The 24,578-nt window shown below is 48.7% G+C and overlaps 1 protein-coding gene across 1 annotated transcript in view; it reads right to left on the bottom strand.

Annotated features, from left to right (window-relative positions):
* The window catches only part of TMCC1 (transmembrane and coiled-coil domain family 1), a 64,487-nt gene that overhangs the window by 39,544 nt on the left and 365 nt on the right, over nucleotides 1–24,578 (bottom strand). The window contains exon 2 of the mRNA XM_054387174.1: nucleotides 23,711–24,415. Within this exon, the coding sequence (XP_054243149.1) occupies nucleotides 23,711–24,256 (546 nt within the window). The 5' untranslated portion in view covers nucleotides 24,257–24,415. The remainder of the gene's footprint in view (nucleotides 1–23,710; nucleotides 24,416–24,578) is intronic.

The raw sequence follows: 24,578 nt of genomic DNA, 5'->3' as shown, positions 1-24,578 counted from the left end.
GAGCCACATGAATAATTCAATGTTGTTTCTCCATGGCACAGTGAAATATCTAATGCAATTTACTGCCCTTTCCATAAACTGTGCTATAAATGCTGTTTGCTAATTCTCCAGCAATGAAATGAATAGAAAGATGGTTTGTAGTAGTGTCAGCAAGCCTCCCACTGAGACACAGCCCTGGCTGCCACCACATCAGCACCACTCCCAGCACACCAGCTCTTGAATCTTCCAGGCAATTACCTCCTGGAGCAGAGCACTCACTGAATACAGCAGTCAGGTTTACTCAGAAGGAAGCAGAACAAGCTCTAGTTTGGCCACCCTGAATAACCTGAAGCATGTGGCTGGGCAGCAGCTGGTGCCCTGAGCTGGCTCAAAGGCACTGTGTGTCCATTGCAGCCTTCAGCTCAGTGCAGGCCCTGCACACTGCACACCCTGCCTGCACCTCACAGAGCCCAGGAGAGGTCTCCTCTCCATCAGAGAGACTCCAGAGGTCTGCCTCCTCGCACACACCACACAAAGCTCTCAACAGCTACTGACTGTTGCAGACCTCCTGGAAGAGCAGCTATGTCCTTTTTCAGGTCAAGTGTTGCCCCTACTCCCCATCTAGCTCACAACCATTTTCAGTCTGAGGGCACAAAGGGCTCTGCCCCTGCCTCACAACCCACATTATCACCCAAATTCTCCTCCTCAATGTCAGGTTCCAGCAGAATTCCTGGGTTACAGCACATCAGCTACAGCATTCAATCAAAGATTAAGTGCCCACAGTGATTCTGGGATTCCCCAACTTCTGGGATTCATTTTGAATTCTTCAGCACACAATTCTGGATCTACATGAATCCAGCCACTGGATCACCATTTAACAGTAATGAATCATCACGACCCCATAGGACTGAGTGCCTGTGAAGGAAACAGGATCACAAAATGAAGCAGCTTTGCAGGTGGACAACAGACCAGCACAGTGCTAACCTGTCCTCCTGGAGTGTGCTTATGCCATGGAAGACCTTTCAACAAATCTCTGTACTTTAAATGCTTTTTCTCTCTAAACTCTGATGTTCAATAATGTCAGTTGTCCCTCTACATTGCTAAAACCATTTGATTTACATAGAGTTTAAAAATAAACACACACACACAAAGGTCTCTTCCAGATGGTTGGATCAACAAAAATACCTTGAAACAAACACTGTCAATGAAACCTGCTCATGAAGGGCCAGGCCATGAGCAGGTAAGAGGGGAATGATTCTTGAGGAGTGTCCAAGTGTATTGAAAACTGTCCATCAGATGAACTGTGACAGGAACTCAGGGTTGCTATCCAGAAACTGCAGCACAGCCTTGGACAAAGGTGCCACATCCAGCAAGAGACCAGCACGCAAAAGAGCACTGGGACTGGTAAGCTGAAGACACTTCACTGAGTGTTCCTCACACACCAGCCTGGTCAGAGCTCCCTAGCTGCCAGCCCTGGGCTGTACACGAGCTGCTACATGAGCCTCCTTGCCCCACTTTTCCCCAGGCTCACTCACCAGCCTTGGGGGTTCCCTACCCTGCACAGGCAGAGGTGCCTTCTCCTTCAAAACCCAGGCAGCAGGAACGAGTCTTCAGCTGTGGAGCAGAGAAAGCCAAGCTGCCAGTCCTGCAGTGACCACAAGCTCTAGAAATCCAGCCCCACACAGCTGTGGGCACGACCCTGGTCCCTGCTGCACCACATGGCCAATTATGGCTCAGCAGGAGCACAGATACCAACAGCAGCCCGAAGGAGCTCACAGACCAGGCTGCCCACAGAGACTAAGACAAGAGCTTCTGGAGTTACATGCACTGAGGGCAGCATTCAGTCATCCCTTCCACTTCCCCATTTCCACCCATGTAGACACCAAACTTACGCAGAAGGTTAGAAAACCAACCCAGCCCATGCTGGCTGGCAACTCAACCACCAACACGAGCAAGAGCCACACTCAGGAGAGCAGGAATCTATCTAATCCTGAAGAACCACTGTGGAAACAACACAACAGAGTATGAGAGAAATTACTTTTAACTGGAATTTTCTCATCAAACTTCCCACTTCACGAGGAGTGTGCTCATTTCACTCCCTTGCCTGGAGCCCTCTGACCAAGCAGATCTGTGTGCAGGCTGCTCCCTCCCCTGCATGCAGGCAGCACGGGGCACAGGGACACAGCCAGGGAGGCTGTGCACAGCACCGCACACTTGAGCGCCGCCTGGCCCCCACACTTGAGCTTCTCCAGAAACCAAATGCCAGATATGGGAATCTTCCCAGGCTACCACAGTGGAGTTCTGAGTCTTTCTGTAAACAGGCAACACACACCACCAGATGCAAGTCTGCTCTGTTGAGACCCTGAAGCTCTTCCCCCTCAGTCTGCTAATGACTAACTTTGAACATTCAGATTGCTAAATCTCTCTTCAAACACTTCAGATAAGCTTCACTACTGACAAACAGAAAACTGATGGTACTCAAGGTTTGGGTTGAGGTTCCCTCCATTTAAGTGGAAGATGAAATAGCTATGGAAATGGTGTAAGGCTCTGTTAAATTGCATCTGGGATATGGAACCAAATAGCACCACAAAACAAACCATACCTCAGAATATTGCTGTGAGGAGAGAAGGTAGGAAGGGTGCTTGGGCTGGAGGAGAAGAACTAAAATAAACAGCCTCATTACTGCAAAACACATTGGGAGGCTCACGTGTCCAGTTAACTCCTCTGGAAGGCAGCTGAGCCCAACAGCTAAGAGGAAAATGCCAGAACAGGGAGAGAAGGAAGGAGACTGCACGCCAAGGACATGAAAGCATGCAATTGTGGTGGAGAGTTCAGAATCCTTGTTTAGCCTCTCTCCCACTGAGATACGTTGAATACACATATTCAAGTACCTTCAAACACATTAAATTAGCTCAGGCTTCTATGAGTTTATAATGCTTCCAAGAGTCAAGGAGTTAGGATACCAAAAGACAGAGAGGATGTTCCTTGAAATGTCTGTTCTACTATTCTGACTGTCGAGGTTCATTCGAAAACAGGCTCAGGCATGCACTTGGTAACATTACAAATCAATTGCATTTAAAATCTTCAGTCCATTATTATTTCTCCCTTTCCAACTAAGTTTCTCACCGTTTTTAAGCAGGATATGTCCAACCATAATTTTCAGCAGAGAGACAAGAACGGAGAGGGAGGAACACCAAGGCCTAAGGCAGAGCAGGGAGTAAGCCACCGACCTTCGCTGGCAGTGGGACACAGGAATGCTGCAGGGCACTTCCTTGGAGCTCTAACAGCAATGCAGCAGATAGGTGGCTGCTGTGGCCTCTTTCTTCCCTGCTAAAAAAATACTGCTATGTTATTTATAGGTTAAAAGGAGGAAAATAGAAAGTCCTGTATCTGAATGTCACTGTGCTCCCATGATGCAGACAGGGATCACGTGCCAGGAGCACGCCCAGGTGCATCTGCCTGTCTGTGGCTTACAGCAGACACATCCCAAAGTCACTCGACACACAGATCCCCTTCAAAGAGAAGGCTGCTTTAGAAGCTGCGTGACACAGAAGGCACAAAGACACTGGAGAGCACAGTGTTTAACAGGCAGTCTCACACAGCCTGTCAGTTTGTTCTCTTACCCTTGCAGGTGGGAAGGGGTGGGTAGGTCCTGTCTAAATGATATGACTAGGAAGGCTTGGAAAGGCTACGCCTGAGCTACAGCTGCCTTAGCTTGTAGTGCCAACAGCATGTGAGAACTAGGACAGCCAAAACAGAGCTCCCCAGCTGGACATGGGATTGAGGAAAGGGAGGCAGCAGCAGGGCAAAAGGCATCTCCTACAGCTGGGTCAGATGCTGGCAGAGGTAGCCAAGCTGAAGCACTACAATTGAAAGCCACCTGCTCAAAGTCACCAAGACACAGAGGTACAGAACCTGTGACCTGCATTTCTGTGGTTCATGGCTTCAATCAAACCTATGAACTGCCCAAAGACACTAACTACTGACCCACCCCAGCACCTCTATGGTGCTTCCAGTTTGTTCAGAGATTTTAACAGGTTAATTTCTATTGGCATACATCGCATTTGACTATGTAAAGTCTGTCCACATTACAATTCTGCTAGACACCTCCTGATTTCTTTATTAAGCCAATTCTTTCACTCTCCCTCCTGCTCTGCAACTGCAAGAGATTTCAGTGCCAGCTGCAACACCAGTTGTCTGCTGTCCCCTGGGGAAGCCAGTATGGTTTCTTCACCTATGGGCTACAAGGCTTCTGATCATTAAGAACATCGACAGAACTCCTTCTTGAAATGAAGATTTCAAGAAATCCCACAAAAAAACCCAAACCAGCGAAGAGGCCCTGCCAGTTTCTAAATCAAAAGAGAAAAGAACCACACACTCAGGAAGTTACCATGCACAGAGAGTATTGGCCACTCTGCATCTTGATTAGATGCATCCAATTAAAACATACTTCATGTATTTAATTCTCCATTTCCACGTAAGACAAACGAGCTTATGGTGCTAGACAACCTATTTGATTTCTACCACCTTCTCATACCTTTTTTCTGCAAGCCTAAGCAGTGCCCGGGTTGCAGCAGACTTCCAGCCCCCTGTGAGCAGGGCCTGTTCTAATGAAGTGACTGAAAGGTAAGAGGCCTGCCATGCTTCACCAGTTGTCTGAACAGTAAGAGACCCAATCAGGATGTTGAATATAGCACAGAGGAAGACTCTCTATACAGTATTACCTCCTAAGGATTATAAACTTTCAGTGTTAAAAGGAGAGTATAAACGTGTTTCAGTTATTTCTTAAGAAAGCCTGTGTAGATCTGAAGGCTGACTGTATTCCACAGACCTTTATAAGGAAGGACTCCAACAAGAATTGGTACCTCTCAGTAAGAAACTGGGTTAAAGTTCCTAATGCTGAAGAGAGCAACACTTTATTTCCCTTGTGTCTGGCTGAAACAGAGTTTCAGAGTCAATAATTCATAGCTTGCTCTGATCAAGCTCCAGCACAGGTGCTGCACAGTCAGACTTCAGCGAAGCTACCTGCAACATGCCTGATCCTCACAGGGGAAAGACACATCAAAAACCTGCTGTGTTTGCTTTCACAGGCTTTCGGGTGGATAACAATGCCAGATTGCAAAAGGAACCCTGCTCTCAGAAGTCCTCTGCATTGAGCCCAACAGCTTCATAGAAAGCAGAGGGGCAGGAAGAGATGTGGGTGTTAAGGGGAAAAGTGACAGTGAGCTGTGGAAATACAACTGTGTGCCAGGCCCAGGCTCCCTCTGGCCAGAAAGGAATTCCTCAAGCACAGCAGCCTGGAATTTGCTATAGCCAGTTCCACTAAGTTCATGAACAGCAATGATTTGGGGAATGAAGGCTTTTGTTCCCTCTCTGTGCCAGTAAGGCGGCTCAGCAAGAGGGGCCTTACTTACTTCCATTCTCCTCCAGGAGTCAGCAGAACTGGAAACTACTGATGCCATGCAACCCCACTCCAAAACGTAATACCAGGAGCAGCTGGCAGCAGCTGGCTCACTGCATGCTCCTAGTGCAGCCCAGCCCCAGCACTGCCAAAGCACAGATCCTGGCAACACAAGGCCACTCTGGAAACAGAAACAGAGAGCTCGTCAGAAAACGAGGGCATGAAACTTGGTGTGTGGCACTGCCAGCTGCCTGACACAATTGAGACACCTTCCCCCCTGGTTTCCTTTGGAATTCCACAGTACCCTTGAAGCAGATGGGGTTATATTCCTGCCCTCAGCCTCGCTATGGCACAGCTTCTGTTAGTGAGCGTGAAGCCAAACTGGCTTGAATTTCTGGGGGCTGCTGTGGCAGTGTTAACCTCTGCTCTCTTCCTCCAAGGCTGGGTGCATCACGCCTTAGATCAGATGAGGTCTACACACTGAGCCGGAGGAACATGCCATCCCTTCCCGACCACCAGAGAGTTCTGCTGCAAGGGCCAAGTGCAGCCAAACCCACCCTGAATGCTGCTTCCTGACTGGGGAATCTTTGCTAGTGACAGCAACAGCTTAGTCTGATACCAGAGATGTGACAAATGTGAAGGGCTGCTTCGCAAAGGAAAAGCAGCAGTAAAGCTGCAGCTGTCCAGAGAAGAAGATAACAGCCAGAAGAAACTGTGCTCACCTCAGGCATCTTCTACCCACTGCCATGTGCCCCAAGGCCCTGAAGGTGCCCACACATGAGGATCTGCCTACAGTGCAGAACCAGACAAAAGCAGGAACCAAGCAGCCTCTTTGCCACCAGACAGGGCAGTGGGAAACCCACACCTGGCAGCTCACATCCTGACCACGAAGCCTCTGCCTGCCCAGTGCCCTCCTCAGCAGCAGATTCCCACACTGCTTGAGGGGCTGTCATGTTCCTCAGCAGTGATGTCCGGTAACAGAAACACGCTAATGGTCTTCTGGAGAGCATGGAGCAAGCTTCAGCAGGCCTCTCACCAATGTTTCCTTGCAGCGATGCCAGCTGGCAAGAAGCCAGCTCAATTTTCTGCCTCAGTAAGCACCAGTGTGGCTGCTACCTGCAGCAAACTTCCTGCACCAGCATAGACGGACAAATGTAGACAATCAAGTTAATGTGCAGTGGACTGCACGTCTGTAGGTTCCAATGAAAGAAGCAATGTTTTCATTCTCCAAAGGCCAGCACCAGACTGTTCTGCTGTGCTCCACCTTGGGCTATACCAAACCACTGGCAGGTCTCTTTTGTGGAAAAGCAGAATGTTTATAAAGACAAGTTCACCCTCCATGAATCTGTGAAAAGTGCATTTCCTCACAGGGATGCCATTCCTACAGCACCTGGATTTAAGAGAAATGTGGCATTCCTGAAAGTAACTTGCAGCACTGAGTAAAGTGCAATAGTTACCAGTTTCTTCAACCCCAGCTGAACAGAGGGGGAAATACTACACAAGCCAAAATCTCTACAAAGGATCCATGAAGGTAACTAATTCAGAATAAAGATGCCAACACTTGCAGGCTTCCTTTGATGGCTGCAGGTAGGAAATTCCAGTTGTTATTGCTGCCTGTCTGCATAAGCCCCCGTTACAAAGCACAGGACACTGCAGAGCAAGCTGCCATCAGCTGTGGAATTTCATTACTAAAAGGAAAGCCATGTTGATGTAAACTGCACTCCACCTGCAGCCTGTGTTTACAGCCTTCAACACCACCAGTCTCTCTGGCAATGAGGCACCATGGACAACTTGCCAGCCTCTGACACAGGCAAATCTTTGGTTACCACAGAGAGGAGAGTCCCTTGTCCTACCTCTAACACCTCTGCAGGTGCAGGCTGCCCTACCCTGCTAAGGCTTCGAGTCTGTTTTACTTCTACACTATCAGGGATTCATGAAGCTGTTACACTGAGACAGGACAAACTTCTCATGAAACCTGTTGCTCCTGCTCCTTCAAACAGAGTGCCAGAAGCTCATTTTCCTGTTGTAAGCTGAAGGTGGTATCTCCACAACATTTTCCCACAGGCTGCTCTGTGCAAGAAGATGCAGTAAAAGCTCATTTGTGTCTTGCCTAGAGAAGTCTGTAGCATTTCAAATCACTGCCAGGACTCATTCAACACCCACATGGCCAGCTACGCTTGAAGACCTATTTCCATCCCACCACCTCTCAGCTTCGCTTAGACAAGCAGTAATTTATGACTCAAATTTTGAAGTTACCTTTAGGCTGGCAAACCAACACAGAACCCAAGCAGTATGCCACCAACACTAAATAATGACTGGTTCTGTGTGAAGTCACAAGATAAGCCTGGGAAGGCTTTCATGACACAAAGGTGTTACCAAATGCAAACACTGCATACACAGAGCACAGCCGAGTGCTCCCACAGCTCCCCCAGAACACTGCTTCCGAATTCGACAGACTACATGTAAAAAAGAGACAGGCATTAACCCCAGTTGCAGGGGACAGAGACTGGGAGAGCTTCAAGGACTTGATCAGCACCAGGCAGAGCACATAGCCACCTTGGGAAGGGAAAGAAGCTGTGTGAGGCTCATCCCGGCATCACAAAACACATTTTCACCTCCTGCATTTTCTTTGATCAAGTTTCACTGGCAGCAGCATTTTTAGTTTGTAGCTCTCAGATCTGCACAGTCACATCCTATTGGAAGCTTCCACCATTAACTATGGCTGGAAACTGGAATTTTGACCTAGCACATCACTTAATAATGCCTTACCTCTCCCAAGACATGACGACATCCTGGGAGCAGGTGCTTCAGGTCCTGCAGAGACATTTGCCAACTTTGAAGTCTAAGTCGGCAACCATGGAAGAACCAAGAATTGCACACAAAAAATGTTAATGAAGCATTGCTTTATTTTATATTTATTTTATAAAACAAAGAGGTTAAGAAGCTGTCAAGGCCAGACAGTTGTTTAAAGTAGGCTTGACACAAGCAGAGCTAATTCAGTGCAAGACACCATTGTGTCAGACAACAGAAAAACAAAGGGTGCTGGAAGAACAAACTGGAAACAATTCTCCTCTAGCAAAACTCTGAGTGTGAGCCTTCCTTCAAACCACCCTACCCACCTTGATATGCAGGAATAAAACTGGAGTTATTCAGAGGAGTTCACCTGAAGCTATTTTGGCTGCCTCATACAAGCAGAGCTGAGGCACAGAGTTCATCACTAACGAATAAAGTCTTTTGAGGGAAAGATTAAAGTCTGTAGTGCCTGTGGAAACTTCTACACCTCACAGGCACAGCTCTTGGCATGGAACAAGGTAAACTGTTAAAAGATGCAGCTTCTACTTTTTCATACCCTCTAAAAGGGATGACATCAGCTTCTGTAAGATGAGGAGATACACAAAAAAAAAATCACTGATAAATAAGCAAGATACTGACTTCCTGCAAAGCCACAGCTTCTCTCAGGACAGGCTTCAGGATGTGAATTCTGACCTATTTAAAATACTGATGACAGCACTTTAGAATTGTGGTGAATCCAATTAAAAACCTTTACAAACACACATGGAGAACTTAAATATAAAGTGAGAATTCAGCTTACCATTTCAGTGTGCAATGAACACTATCATTGCCATGTCCAGAGCCAGCTCTGCTCCGTGGGAAGGGCGAGATGTCAGGGCAGGGCTGTGCCTTACCTGCACTGCACAGTCTTGCCTTACTCAGGGACTAGCTTTCCTCACCTTTACAAACTCCTGCTCTGGGCTGACCCAGTGACAAAGCTGCCAGCCCGTATGGGCTAACTCACAGTTCTCTCCTCTAAGGCAGCCTCTTGGAAGTAAATCAGAACACCTGTAATCATTAACCAGCAAAACCTTCCGGCAGCAGCCCCTTTGTTCCTGAGCCCCGGGCTGTGGGCAGCGCTGCGGAGGCTCTGCCAGCAGCCAGGGTGAGCTCCACTCCCACGATGAGGGATCACTCATTCGTGTTCCCGGCCACTCCAGCCCTGCCACCCGCACAGGGCACACGTTCGAGTGGCTGCCACAGGCAGCTGTCTCGCACAGCCATGTCGGCAGTGCTGGGGGTTTGCTCCCTTTTGCCCACGCCTTCCTTCAGTCCCGAGAACGAGCTGAGGAAGGGTGCTGCGGGCTGCCTGAAACTCCCCCCGAGCACCACAGTGCCAGAGGCACAAAACCCGCAACCCGCACACGCAGCCCGCCGCACAGCACCGACAGCCGGGGCGAGCAGAGCCCTTTGTGTCTCCGCGCAGAACAAAAGAGACGCTGCCGCCTCCGCACCGACTCGCCCGCCGCGGCCCAGCCCAGCTCCAGCCGGCACCGGCAACTGCCGCGGCGGGGACCCACCTTCGAGAGCTGCCTCCTTAGGCTGAAGCGCTGGACCATGGTCTGTCTCGGGCCCCGGACGGCGCAGTCCACAGCAGGGCATGGAGGGAGAAAGGCGGCGGCAGTCAGTGGCGGCAGCGCATCACTGGGCCGCCGGCAGTGGGCACCGCCGGTAGGGGCACGGCCCCCGGGGTCTCTCCTGCTCTGCAGCCGGAGACTCGTGTCCGGGGCGCCCCGGAGAGGGCGGGGCGCTCCCCGCTGCGGGGGGGGGGGGAGGCGGGCACCGGCACCCTCGCCCCGCCCTGGCCCTGCAGCGCCCGCAGGGAAGGCCGAGCGCTGCCTCGGCACCGAAGGCCGGAGCCGGCTCGAGCACGGCACAGGGGCCGGGAAAGGGTAAGGATTGGGCAGCCCGGGGCAGCCGCCCGGAGGAAGGACGCTGCGGGGCCGGTTCCTCCAGGGCAGAGTCACCCCAGCCTCGATGCTTTTTCCACCATCCGGTCCCTCTCCGGGACAGAAGGGCTGCCCTCCGCACCCCTGCCCCTGCTTGGACCGACAGCCGGGGGGCCCCGCCCGGCTCTGGAGCGCTGACCCCGGCTGTGGCCGTTCCTCGGCAGCAGTGATCCACATGCAACCTACAGCCCCAGGCGCTGTAGACACTTTTACAGCCGAAGCTTTTCCTCTCCCTTACAGTGCTGTTGGCGAGGGAGGGACACTGCGCTGGCTTCCAGCAGACAGGCGGGCCAGGAGTCCACTGCGCTGCCGCTGGGCTCAGGAAATCAGCACCGGACCAGAGCATCTCCTGTGTGTGCCCATCAGATCGAGGTCCAGAGTTCACTAAATTGGCTCAGGCCCCTGCCAGGGTGCTTAGAAAAGAAGCAAGGAAACCAAAAAACCTCAAACAATTTCAGTTTTTCAGAAGCAGTTATTCAAAATTAAAAGAAACCACACGTCTGAATTTGAAATGCTGTCCAAAACTTCCTTTGATGGTGGAGACAATGCTACAGCCATGCTTTACCCAGGACAAACATTTTTCACTACAGAAAACACAGGAATTCATTCACAAGAATATTGAAACTTTTCCTCTAGTTGCTTGTTTTTACCTTTTTTTCTGTGTCAGTTTAAATCCCGATGAACTACTCTCCCACCCCCACAAATGCTGACTTAGAGCAGCCAAAGATGTCAGCAGGATGGATGATGCTGGCAGATGACAGATTAAGCTAACCATCCATGAAAGATTTCATATTCCAGGTCTAATTAAACAAAAGATTACGTTCAAAGCATCCAGCTTGTTTGCTCCAATCATCTACAGCAGCAGCTATTCCATGCCAGCTACACAGCCTAATTTCCTGGTGAAACTTAAACCTTCAATAGGCTGGCACTGTGCAGCTCGGGGAGCACATGGAATCAGATCCAGAAGTCTGCTCAGGATGGCAGAAGTTCTGGCAGCTGGCTACTGCTTAACCCACAAAGAGCATGCTGCAGCACCACCAGAACCACCACCTGCATGCTCTGAGTGCAGGGATCACCCCTAATTGCAGTACTGCTGTCCTGACTACACCTGTAATTCCTGCTCTGCAGATAAGAGCACACCAGCACATTTTCATGCCCAACCATAAGAAAGCTATGTTAAGAGTGTGGTATCTTTAGCCTTGAGAAGACAAATAAATCAATGCACCAGACAGCAATTTTCCATGTTTCCTTTCATGCTTGGCACACCCCAAAACCTTATAACAGGAGCAAATTTAAAAGGATTTGATATTGCAAGGAGGAAAAAAAAAAAAAAGGCAACTGCATGACTGCAGCACTGTTGCAGGCTCAGTCCACATTACACAGGTGCCCACGAAGCACACATCTGACAAGGTGCCACACGTGCAGCAGACAGCTAGGACCTGAGGGCACCTGTCTCAGCACTGCACCCTGCAGCCAGCAGATCCACCAACCTCTTCACTCTCAGGAAAGCTCTGCAAGTTTTCTGGGCACAGGGTGGAAAGGTCCAGAAAGGTGCTGGGTAACTACCTGTAGCCAAGTGCACCAGAGCAGCAGCAGAGCACAACACCCTGCGCAGAGACACAAACACTTCATTCTCAGTAGATGTCTGGGCTGACGGAGATGGCAAACAGGCAAGGTGTGAACTTAACCATATATCCAATTCAGGATTGAAGATGTACCCTACAGTGCAAAGCAGGTTCCAGCTACTTCAGAACAGCTGCTGAAGTCAAGAAATCCCTGGTTTGATGCTGAACACCTCCAAAGCCACACACTTTTGTTTCCTTTTGCTAATTTACCCATGCACTATGATCCAACTCGGGGCCCACATACTCAAATAATGTTTGTCCCCTCAGCACTCACACCATGTACAACTTATACAGTACCACTTAAACACACTGAATTGCAACTTGAATGCAAAAGGGAGGGCTCCTTTTGGCATTACAGTGAAGTGGCTACAGCCTTGATCCCTTCAGTACACAGACTTACCTACAGAGGAAAATAGTTCTGAATACCTCTAGTCTATGAGCAAAACCACTACACCTCCCAACTCTTGGAGCCAGAGCATGTCCCAGCTGAGTTGTGACTGTGTATCAGGCCAAGATTGGATTACCCAGCACTCCACTGCTCACTGGCATGCTCTTCAGATCTTCATTTCAACAAGAAGGAAGCCCTGGCATCATGGCCAAAAGGATCCCTTGGCACACTGCAGCTATCCTGCTGCACAGGACCCAGCCAAGGGTCCTGGATCCCATGGCATGTTACAGTGTGTGCCGACGCCACACAAAATGAGCCCCTGCAGTACTGTGCTGGCAGAGGCCGCTTACAGTGCCAGTCATGGTTGCTTAGTCTTGCAAAAAAATGAAGGTGACTTGGGCCAGAATACTTGCCTTGTTACAAAAAAATATTTTTAGCCTATTTTGAAAGTTAGCAAATGACTTGGAGGCTAAAGACAGAGGAGATTTTGCAGTCGGGACACGAAGGGTCATGAGAAGGGTCAGTCCTGTTCTTTATGGAGCTCTTGGTGAGAAACATACAGAAAGCTTGAACAGAGATGGCATCCAAAAGCATCATTTGTGGATGCACACTTCAGCTGTGGTACAATAGCTGTCAGTAGTAACTCAGAGGTTTCAAAAGCAGAAAGGTGTCCTTCACAGGGAAGCGTTCCCTGCCAGAAGCTGCACTGCTTTCCAACATGCTCCTTGCCTTGCAAATACAGGGTGCGCTGCCCACTCACTAGGCCTCAGTTTTGCAAGGACCACATAGGAGGTTGATGGGACTGAAGCACTAGAAGAGCCTCCTGGTGCCAGTGGAGCACACACCAGATGCTCAGGGGACTCTGCACCCAGCAGCTGCATCATTCTGCTCTCTGAACTGGGTCAGTACTTCTTGTTCTGCAGAGTGACTACATTCAGCAGTCCTGTGCACATCACTCAAACCCTCTGCAGGAAATCTATACCATCCTGAGCTGTATCCATGCCCAGAAAGCTGCTACACTCACTGCTGAGAGACCACCAGGCTCATCAGCATTCCTGTGACAGCATCTTCCTGGGGCTCAAAATAGCTTCTCCAAAGAACTCTCTCTTTCCTTGTCTCCTGGTCTGTTTTGATGGGATTCTTTATGTGCTTGGAAGGGAAAGCAGTCAAACAGTAAGGCAGCATGGGAGACAGACTCCCTCCATCACCATGTCAGGCTGGGACAAGGGTGGCCAGGGAAGTCTGGTCTGGCCTGTCACTATCTGATGTATCTTGTTCCCAGATGCTTGTTCCCAGCTGTCTAACAGCAGACAGGGCAGCTCTGGGGGACTGCCTTCCCACCCTCAGGGCTCAGTGCCAAAGCCCCAAGGACTCTGTCCCAAGTTCCTCTTCTGTCCAACACTTGGGACATGCAGTGCCTCACTGGACACCCAGATCTCCTGTCCCCATCACATCCCCGAGCCTGGGCGAGACAGACACAGATAAGGGAATGGAGCCAGCTTGCTGGAATTTCATCTCCAACTGACATGGAACTGGTAGATTAGGAAAACATTCTCCTCTGGCCCTTGCAGCCCAGGCCTCACACTCGCCATTTCCAAACTGCTGTTCACACTCTGCACAGCTAACGAATGGCTCTTGCTCTTCAGGGGACACAAAGGCACCTCTGCTCCTCACTCTGCTTTCACTGGGCTGTCACCACTCTTTCCTTGCCTCACCCTCCTGCAGCAACTCAGGTGTGCCAGACCAGCTGGTGAATTCCCTCTCTGCCCAGGAACATAAAACACTAAGCATTAAAAATTATCTCTCATCATGCTCTAACTTCCAAAGCTGACCATAATGTATGTGACTTAGAAAGCCAAAGACCAGTGTGAAGGAGTTGGACATCCCAAACCTGTGAGGCAATATTCTGACCAGCTACTGCATCAAGTGCCCAGGGGCAATGGCACTTAATTATGCAGAACTTTGTACACAGAAATGTGTAATGCAGCCAATTACAGCTGAAGATTTAGCAAACACTGGAAAGCAGAGGTAACACAAAGCATTCTAGCACAAATCAGTATAAAATGTGGTTGCAACCAGTCTGCTATGTGAACTGAAGGCAAGAAAGAACATGGAAAATAGTCAGGAAATGTTGCATGTTTATGCTCTAGATACAGACACTCCAGTGTCACTCATCCACATAATGTCCACATGTGGCAATTCCAAAGTTCTAATCTATTTCCACTCAAGATACTGTCTTCATGGTTCTAAAATATCAAGAAGCCTTCTAAAGAAATAGAAATGTTCTCTCTGACCTTGTGCTTTGTTTTTTTAATAAGCTGGAGGGGTTTGTAAAAAATCATCTGCTTATTTCACCGCTGAAACAGTAAATTTTTAGCAGCAGCACTTCTCTGTTCAACAAATATGATGCAATTAAGGCTTGTGCAAGAGGGTGTGCACTCCCCCCCACCATCTTACGCAAGTCCCAAATGCTGGCAGTGGACGTGTGAGCCTTCTGAGGAGCTGTGCCAACACCCTCAGCCAAGGGTACCACAAACACAAGAGCTGCTGTGCAACCAGCCCCAGCAGAGGCAAGGGCAAGGCCCCTTGCAGTGCTCCCTTCACTTGGTGGGAGGCTCCACTTGGTGGGAATAACCCCACTGCACCTCAGCAGTCCTGGGGACCTGTCCCACATGCAGGCTGAGCTGGCACCCCGAGGACTGGCACAGTCCACAGACACAGGGCTACAGGAGGTGCTGCTAGCAACTAACACTGCCAGTGACATTGCTTATAGGAACTGATCCACTCACTGAAGGGCAGTGCCTCTGCTGATCTGTGTGCAGCAGGACCCCACAGCCAGGCCAAAAGCTCCTTCTGCTCCTCTTGTGACAGAAGCACCACAAGGGGCACTGAAATAAGGAGATGATCAAACAAGACTGCGGCCAGGTTAGCAGCACGATGCTTCTGCCAGCAGAAAATGCAACTCTGAATGCCAAGGAGCAGCAAAGCCCTTCTCATGCAGCAGCCATTTAGTATTTGAGATGTTTTAAAAAGATGAAACCAAATATTTCAGTTAGACTGAGAAGCCACACCAGTGACCATGCTGACAGAGGCATTTGATCAGGTGCTGCTTCTGCATATGGAGCTGGCATGTTTGGCTCCCATCAGAGGGCTCTGATGAGGCTCCGTCAAACCAGCCTGGAAGTCAAATCAATACCTGACAGCTGTGCTTGAACAGTAAATGTCTTACTGATGACCTCTGACAGAAGGACCTGTTGGAATAATCAAGAGTAGAGAAACTCTCTTCCTGCAGAAAGTCTGAAAGATAAAAGCTCCCTGTGGAGCACACATCCCCAGGACCTGCCCTCTGCTTTCCCTGCGCTCCAAAGCGGCCATGGAGCGTTCCGTAACCCGCGGCTCGGAGGCTGGGTCAGGGCAGCTCTCGCAGGCCAGTGCAGCAGCGCCACCGCTCGGTCTCAGGAGGGATCGAGAGAACCTCTCCGTCCCTTTCAGTGTCACAGCGCCCTCTTAATGACACAGCCAGGGCTGCTGTGGCAGAGCTCTGCAGGAACACCGAGGACCTCACTGGCAGCTCCGTCTGGGCAGCGCAGGCTTACTGGTGGTAGCTTTTTGATGCTCACGGGGTCAACATCATCGCTGGGAAATACTGAGGAGTTTGCAGACTAGACCAGAAACATTCATGCCAAAAGCATAGTCGTTTCTCAAAACGTGGGCAGTAATGGAAAATAGATTTCAATTGTAAACCAAAATCCAAAGATATTTGACATATTTATGAAAACTAAGCAGCAAAACTGAGAAGAGGATCAGGACACAGAAAACCCCATCGGGACACAGCAGAAACAAAGCGGGCAGATTGCTGCCCCCACAAGGACCTTTGCTGCAGGGCACCAAATCCCTTTTCCTGTCATTCCTGAAGAAAACAAAGAGCAATCTGGAAACGTTTGGGCCTACAGAGGCAAAAATCTGCCGATTCCCTGAACAATCTGATACCAAACTAATTCAGGTTGGTCTGTCTGCCTTCTTAGCAGCGCCAGAAGATGTCAGCCGAGAGCTTCCACCAAGTGCTCCAAAGCATTCCCTACAGAAGCCCTGAATGAAGTGTCCCCACTGCCGTGCTGGGAGAGCAAGCCCAGCCGACAGCAGGTCATACAAAGATCTCAGTGGTAGACACCCCAAGGTACTGCACATTTGCAATGACTTCTACTTCAGTGACACAGCACTTGTATTTTTTCCATAAACCCCTAACAAAGTCCTCAGGAACCAGAGAATTGCTCTCTTTGTCCAGGGCTTCCCATGGAACTCATCACCCCACATACAACCCCACAGGTGAAGCAGGTGAAGACCCATGCATGCATCATCATTTCCCAAGTACTGCACTCCTGATTTCCCAGCCCAGTAGGCTGTCTCTACAAGAAAACATTTATGCAAAAATATTTAAATGTAGATTGCTTCGAGTACAAGACCAAGTGAAGTATCTTGGTAAGACTAATTATTACATTATTCTCTGTGCTATGACAATCTCATTTCTCAGTTTCTATACAAAGCCTGACAACATGCACCAGGATTATTATGCATGCAAATGGATGCAAATGAGGTGTTAGAACAAATCCAGTCTGTGGTTCTGGGATAACATTTTGCCCTTCTATTTCAACAACAAATTGAGAGAACAGGGAAGGGAACAACACTGAACTAAAAATATTTTGTGTGCAGAGGATTATTAAGAATTTTCTCTCCCTTATGCCATAAAGTCCTCGATGTCCTTAATTCCCATTGGGAGCAGAGGATCTCAGCACCACACAGAACCAGGCTCATCCAGTACTCACCATACAAAGGTGAGTTTGTGCTTACAACATCAACCTGTTAACAGGCAAGGCAAAAGCAGCACCACAGCTCCGGACCTGAAAGGGACTGATCACAGCCCTCTGACGGCTGCCCCAGACTTACCCCTGGCATTCATGTGAACCAGTGCTGCAAGGACACGAAAGAGATGCTGTTGTTCTGTTGTCTGCACGGAAAGGAATCTCTTTGGAATTAAATTCTGTGAGCGAAGCAGGGAGCTCCAGTGCCTCTGCAAGCAGCAGTGACAAGGCACTAAATGCTCCAGGGTCTCATGGCTCACCCAGGGAACTTGCTACCTCTGAGTCCCAACCCTGTTTGTGAGGCTTTGTAGAACAAACCAGAAAGACAGACTCCTGTCTCCAAACTCTGCAGCACCCACACATAAAACATGGGGAAGGGAAAAAAACCCAAGACAAACCAACCAACCAACCCCCTTGGGTTAACGACAACATTGAGGAAATTAACTTCCTGAGCTTCCTGGCAGCAAGCTTAGCGTGGGGCATGTCACAGGGTCATAAGCATGAAAAAGAAAGTGTAGGTGGATCTAATCAGGACTCAGCTGAACACTGACCCTATCCTGTGAAATAAACAGGCTGGAGAAAGAGGAAGCACCTGAAAAAGGAAGAATGGAGCGCAATGAGAAATCTGTGGCATGCCAGAAACTCTGGATCAGGAGTGGAAGACAGACATTGCCTGTTGGTATTTCTAAAAACACAATATGAATGACAAAGCTGAGTCCAGCACAGGAGAAAGATGACTCAGTCTGGCTCATACAGTCAGAACAAGGACACTGGGGTGGGAAAGAGGAAAAAAACTAATGATGATCAAATAGGGACATGGTAGTAGAGGAGGGGTTCTAGAAATATAAAGTCAAAGAGAGAACAGAGCTGAGAGTAGAAAGTATCAGTACCATATCCATTTAGCCTCCCTTTCTGGTAAAAACTGGCACCAAGCACTGGTGCACGTTAGGCAGGCAGTGAGAAACATCTTCCCCACAGGGAACCCCACTGAGCAGGCTGGAGAATGCAGCTCCCAAGATCTGCTTAGGGTCTTTCCATCTCTGAGGAGCCCTGGCCTTTCACAGCTGCCCTGTGATGGTGTATCCCAGTTTGTCAGCATACCAGGAAATTAATTACAGAATTTCTCTTTCACTTTTGCCACTTACCTTATCAACATGGCCATGCTGATAAAGGGCATCTCTGTTTTCCAGAGCATCTCTCAGATACAGCACCCAGTGTTCAAAGCAAGCATAACAGCTTCCAGCAGGACTAAGTGAACACACAGATCAACCCCAAACATTAATTACGCTCAGAGCAGCATTTATGTGGGCAGACCGGAGCAGAAGCTGAAACGACTCTGCAGCTTTCCCTCTTGCAGAAGGGTGAGGCTCAGGGCTTGACTCCACAAAAAATGGCAAGTATGGAAGAGTCTGGATGTGCTTCACAGATCTGAAGCTTCAGCAGTAAACTCCAGAGAGCTGCATGGGCTCCTGCTCCTCCAGCCTTCACAAATACCCTTGCAGCATGCTGGTAAAGTCCCTGATGTCCCCATGAGACTTGTACAGCAGCCCCCAAAGGCTTTTTACAAGCCTCTAAAAAAGCAGCAGTGAATGACAGTCACTCAGCAATCCCAGCCTGCTGACTTCCCACCTCTGCACACAGCCACACCTGCTGCAGGCATGGTGAAACCTCAGCCTGAGCAGCCACAGGCACCCTGCAGGTGAGGCACCAGCATCAACGCAACACGTGGCCCCTGCTTCCAACATACCAGAGTGCAGCAAGCCCCAGAAAGGGGACAACACATCCATCACTTCTGCTCAGCAACAGAAACCTGGACACTGGGAGGGAAAGCAGAGAGGAGCTTCTGCCACAAGAACAGTCCCAGTCATGCTGGTGGAGATGCATGCCCAGGCAGCTGGGGGACTCAAAGCAGCCTCACACAATTCACCACCAGGTATCTGGTGGAGGCAGAGGAGCTCCATGACAGATGGCAGACATCTACTGCAGCCAAAAACAGGCTACACCATGACAGCAACAGGTACCAGCAGAACCAGCGATGACAAGACATGAATTGGAAAAATGAGTATTGTCTGACCTCAATTCTTGCCATGCAGGGTTTGTCATTACCAAATCACAGATGTTCCATGCTGCACCTTGGGGCTTGCAGAACCCCTGTGCTCACCACAGAGGGATCAAGGCTGGAGCTCAGTGACATTTTTCCAACTACAGTTGGACTTACAGAATTCTTAAAGAATTTCCAAGGAAATGCTCCTTGCTGAGGCAAGGTGAGTCAGCACATCTTCACTGACATCAAACACCAAGATCAAAGAAGTGAAATCCGTCCTGTTTTAGTTAAAAAATGGCACCAAAAGCAAGATCATGAAGAGCCGAAGCAGCAAACCAGGCAAACCTTGAGACAAATAGCGAATGTGAAACAAACAGTGAAGGTTTGCTGTATACACTATAGATACAGGCTCAGGTAGAACCCAGGAGTCCAAAGGACTCTCAGCTCTGATCACTGAATGTTACTTGCCAGATACTTTAAATGAATTACTTCTATTTCTTAAGCTTCATTAAATAATTTAGTCACAATGAAACTGATTTAACAAATGGCTGCATTGTGCTTTACTGATTCCACTGAATCATAAACCAAGAGTTCTGCTAGGAATGAAATCAGTGAATCCAAATCTACCTGTAGCTTTTTAGATTTTTAAACATACTATCATTATAAAGTCAGTAAAAGCCATCACACATGTTTCAAAGCTGTACCCTCGGCTGTATTTAACCTGTGTGTTGCCTACTAGTGATTTGTACCTTCAAGCAGAACCAACACAGCAAGGCTGATCCCTCTGGCACAGCCGTGGCTAAGCCAGCACAACCCAGACAGGAGTGACTGGAAGGTATCAGCAACACCCACTGTCACTGGGTGTGGAACTGGCAACCTTCTGTCCTTCTTAGGGAAGGAATAAAACACCAGGATTTATATTCTCCAGTTCTTGCTGCAAGTGGACTCATTCTCCGCATGGGCAAGGTGACTATGCCAGGTCCAAGGCTGGCCACTGGGTCTGGCAAAGTGTCTGGATCACCACAGGGGTCCATAGCATTGAAGCAGGTCCAAGGTTTACCTGGGATGTCAGTCCACAGGTCTGGGCTCAGATCAACTGAGAGAGCAAGAGTCTTGGCTTAAAAGCAGCTCTGAAAGGAGTTTTCTCCCTTTTTTGCTTGTTTTGTTGTTTTATGCCCAGAGAAAGTCACTATTTGGAATCCATAGCACTTTGTTTCCCCTTATCCCCTTGGTTATTCAGAGCATCTACTCACATCACCATCCTTCAGCAGGAACCAGATGTTCTTTAGACACTCCACAACCTTGATCACAGCTGAAGCTGATTAGAGATACATTTACAATTGACATAGGCACTCATCTCACGTGAAGATGGACTGCAGGGGTGTGACGGTTTGAAACTGTCTTTTTAATTTTTCCTTGCAAAGTTCAGAACAGAGAAAGTGAAAGAATGTAAATAAGTCACTATTGGGTGTAAGAAAGCAAAATAACGATTGTTCCAAACACTTCCATTGGATAGATAGAAATGTTTAAGAACTATTACCCAAAACAAAGTAGGCACTCTGCACATTCTGCGTTCGGCAGTGGGGGCAGTTGCTGGGCTGTCTGGCTGCTGTTTCTTCTTCTCTTCTGGCTGAAGATAACACACTGACCTTGGCAGCTACGTTAACAACTTTCTGCTCTAACTAAACTCTGCTTCTCTGTCCAGGGGGGTCTGGGGGGGAAGCTCCTGGGAGAGGGAGGCCCCTTTGGGAGGGTCCCCTTGGGGGGAAGCAAAGGGAGATCGATTGTGCTTTTTCTGTTGATTGTATATATTTCTGAATGTTGTGAATTTTGTATATTTGTACATATTCATTGCATTTCATTGTAGATTTTAGACTCTGCTTGTAAATACAGCTTTTCATTTGCTTCCAGACTGGGCTAGCCTGGTTATTGTCGGTGGGGGGGGGAATTTCAGCTCACACCGACACAAGGGGGGAGACTGCATTGGAGATGACTTAATCCAATAGTCTTGCTCATAACAGAAAGTAAAAGTGACAGCACATGAGAGTGCAACTACAGAGTGCTGGGTGAGGCAAGCAGCAGGCCATCCAGCTGCCCCTGGAACCGAGTGCTGGGCAACCACAGGCCACATTTCCATTCTGACTGCACAGTGGTCAGCCTGGCCAGGCTCAGTGCTGCCGCAGCTCCAGCCCCAGCTGGGCGAAGCTCTGAGGCAAGCTGCAGCTTACTCAGCTTGAGGTTTTCCTTTAGCTTCCTTCAAAAAGGCTGAGGAGTCCGAGGCAGCCAAGGGTCCTGAGCCCACTTAATGCACAATCAAGGAAGTTCCTGGCTTGTCAGATCTCTGGGCAGTGCTGTAAGGATTCAGCAGCAGAAGCACACAAAATGGAGCCATGCTAAAGGAACAGACAAACCACACCAGAAACCTTGGCCAAGGACCAACCCAAGAGCTGCTTCGGCTACATCTTTTACTTGGGTCTGTTAAAAAATAAACCAAGACAACAACCAAACAATTTTCTGTGCTTCCATTTTTGCTCACCAAGGAAAACATGCAAGAGTGATATTGAAACTAAGCACAGTCAAGAATGGGTGAACTTTACACACCCTCAAAATACTTCAAAGAAATCAAAACGTTCCTTGTGAGCAAACTGGTATCACAGAGCTTGAAGTGATAGCTGAAGTTGCTTTCTTATATGGTACTCTGACTTCTTCAGCACCAGGAACCATTTCAAGTAATATTTGTAATAAGCATTGAATTTATATGCAATATAAATTCCTTTTTCTGAGCAATCTGTAATCCTGCTGACTCTTTGGCTTTGCAACTCAAAGGGCCTTCACACATGCTATCCCAGTGCATCACTATCTTTCTGGCTGCTAAAAGCAGTACTACTCTCTACTTGAAGAGAGGATATCAAGGCTTAAATCTCTTCCCAGCACTGCTGCTCTCATTAAAGAAATGCATTATTTATTTTGTGTCTCTATCAGTTGCTGCCTACTGCTGAACAGCTCTTCCCTCTGCCCCAGCACGGTCTTGTTAGCCTGGAAGCCTTGCTTAAGGACCATCCACGCTACAAATGGTAGCAGGTTCATGAGTAAAGAAAGCACACACATGGTAACTGAGGCACAGCCAAGACTCCAGTGAACTCCTGACAAGCTGTTGTGGTTGTGACCAAACCTGGACACAAATCTTCCACCTTCACATTACAGGAATGAAAACCTTTACAGAAGCAACCATCAAGCAAGATTTTATCTAGAGAAGCTGACTTTGGTCATTTCTGTGCAGCTATTTTTCATCAGATTTTTCTCTTTTTAAGGTGATCTAAAAGAAAGTTAAGTGAGATTTTAAGAAATACACAAAACAAGAATGGAAATGTAAATACAAGAAACCTTGGAGCCCCATCAACAAGTGTTTACCTGGATTCTAGCTACAAGTGCAGCCATGGTTTTCTGATGTGCACCAGGAAGCAATTCCCAGTTAGGACAGAGGAGCTGGAAGGCTCAGGTTACAGAGGGTGAGGCATCACTCCTGCAGTCTGCTCTGGGACACTGGGTCACGCAAGAGAGGGGAGCTGTACTCAAGTGTGTGAGCTTCATCGCCACAGCTCCCCTCAGCTCCACCAAAAAGGGCTCCCACCTGCACATCTGCAGCAGACACCAGTACTACTGTAGAGGAACCAGGTGAGCACCCCCAGAGCAGCTGCCTGCCTCCCTCCTGCTCCTGCAGAGCTGAGGCTGCTGCTGCCACTGTGTGACAAGCTGGCTACATTTCAGCATACCTGAGAAGGTTTTCACTTGGAGTATTTCAAAGCAGGCTTTGAAGAAGGAAACCAATGTACAACAAGGGAACAATTTCGCTGCAGAGGCAAGGTGAGGCAACCCCTAGATGACAAAGGAGATCTTATCTGACCCCAAACCATCATCATCTAGCCAACATTTAAAGACACTGTAGTATATGAGAAAAAATTTTGACAAGGAAAAGTCTACAAAAGCTTCAGGACCATACTATTTCAACAGCATCAAACACTAGCAGGACTCTCTTGGTCCAGGAGTCATGATCAGATCCTAAGAGCACATGAACCAGCAATCAATTTCACAGCATTTCCTACCTTTATCAAAGGGTTTGACCCCCACAAGCTAGACAAACCAAAAGAGACAGTGATGATCCTGTACCAGCAGCCAGGCTGACCTAAATCAGCCTAGATCAACAGCACTATTTACTCAAAACGGAGTTCCTCACTCTTATAAAATACACAACAAAACAAGAGGGGAAAAAAGCCATCTACATCGGCACAAGGTCTTGTTGGAAGAAACAGACAGCAGCTGCTAAGGAGGACTTCTCTGGGTGCTGCTCCTCCCGTCAGTGCTTGTTTGCCTGTGGTTTGCCCCCCAACCCACCTCACGTGTTCAGAAGCAGCTCTGGTTTCACTGATCAAATGCATATGAAATGAGCCACCTGCCATGTGAGAAAATGACTGTGGCTTGCACCTTTGGAGCTCTTTGCTTCACAACGGGAGAAACATTTGAACACAGTAGCATTAGTGTTCGCTGAAAGAAATTGGGGTTAAAAACAAGATTCAAACATCTTAAGAAAACATGAGGAGATGATAAAGATCAAAGGTAAACTTGAGTAACTTACTGCTGCTGCCGTGGCCTCCTCTCCACCTACACAGACAGAAGCAGCAGTCTCCATCAGGGACAGGTTTGTGGGAGCATCAGTAGTGGATGAGGACCTGGGACGCCCCACCTGGATCTCCTGGGCAGACCTCCTGTTGATCTGCGGGCTGCCCTTCGGGGCCTCTGCCTTGCCCCGCCTGCTGTGCAAGCTTGTCCCCCTCTTCATTTTGGGTGGCACTCTGATCTGCTGCAGCACCCGGTTCAGAGCTGTGGGGTGGGTGGAGACACCATCAATGTCAGCACAGACGCCCTGGCTTTCCAGATCCACCTCGGGCTCCAGCTCGGCCTGCGCTTGCTGAACATCGTGAGGAGAAACTGACGACCTCCGGCGCTGGTGCTGGAAAAGGTGCTTCAAGCCTTGGCCAATCACATTAATGTTCTCCAAAGCATTATGGGTTATTTTGGACAATTTTTGCTCTGACTCATGTTGCTTTTTGGCCTCTTGATCTTGGGATCTGCCTCCAGGATCAGGGTCATCACACAACTGTTCGGTGCCAGAGGGCTCCATTGGTGACACCCAGCAGTGCTGTGTGACTGCTCATGCAGAAACACTCCCCTGTCTTTAGAAGGCTCGTGTTTCAAATGCCAAGATTGTCAGCCAGCAAGGTGTGCAACTGCTTCAAGAGTGACTACGCATGCAGCTGTGCCACGGTGACCTCATGCTTATCTAATGTTAAACAAAAGAGTCAGTGTTACACATCCATGCAGGCAGGAGAGGGTTAAAAATGCAATGCACAAAACATGCCAATTACCAACACAAAGCCTAAGGTTCTCCAAGCACCCCTCCAGTGGGATTAGTTGCATCTAGGCCCTTTGCAGAAGCCAAAGCT

Source organism: Indicator indicator, chromosome 15, assembly GCF_027791375.1.
Source record: "Indicator indicator isolate 239-I01 chromosome 15, UM_Iind_1.1, whole genome shotgun sequence".
Classification (NCBI taxonomy): Eukaryota; Metazoa; Chordata; class Aves; order Piciformes; family Indicatoridae; genus Indicator; species Indicator indicator.
Note: the sequence above shows the minus strand (reverse complement) of the source record. Positions and strands in the feature narration are given on the sequence as shown.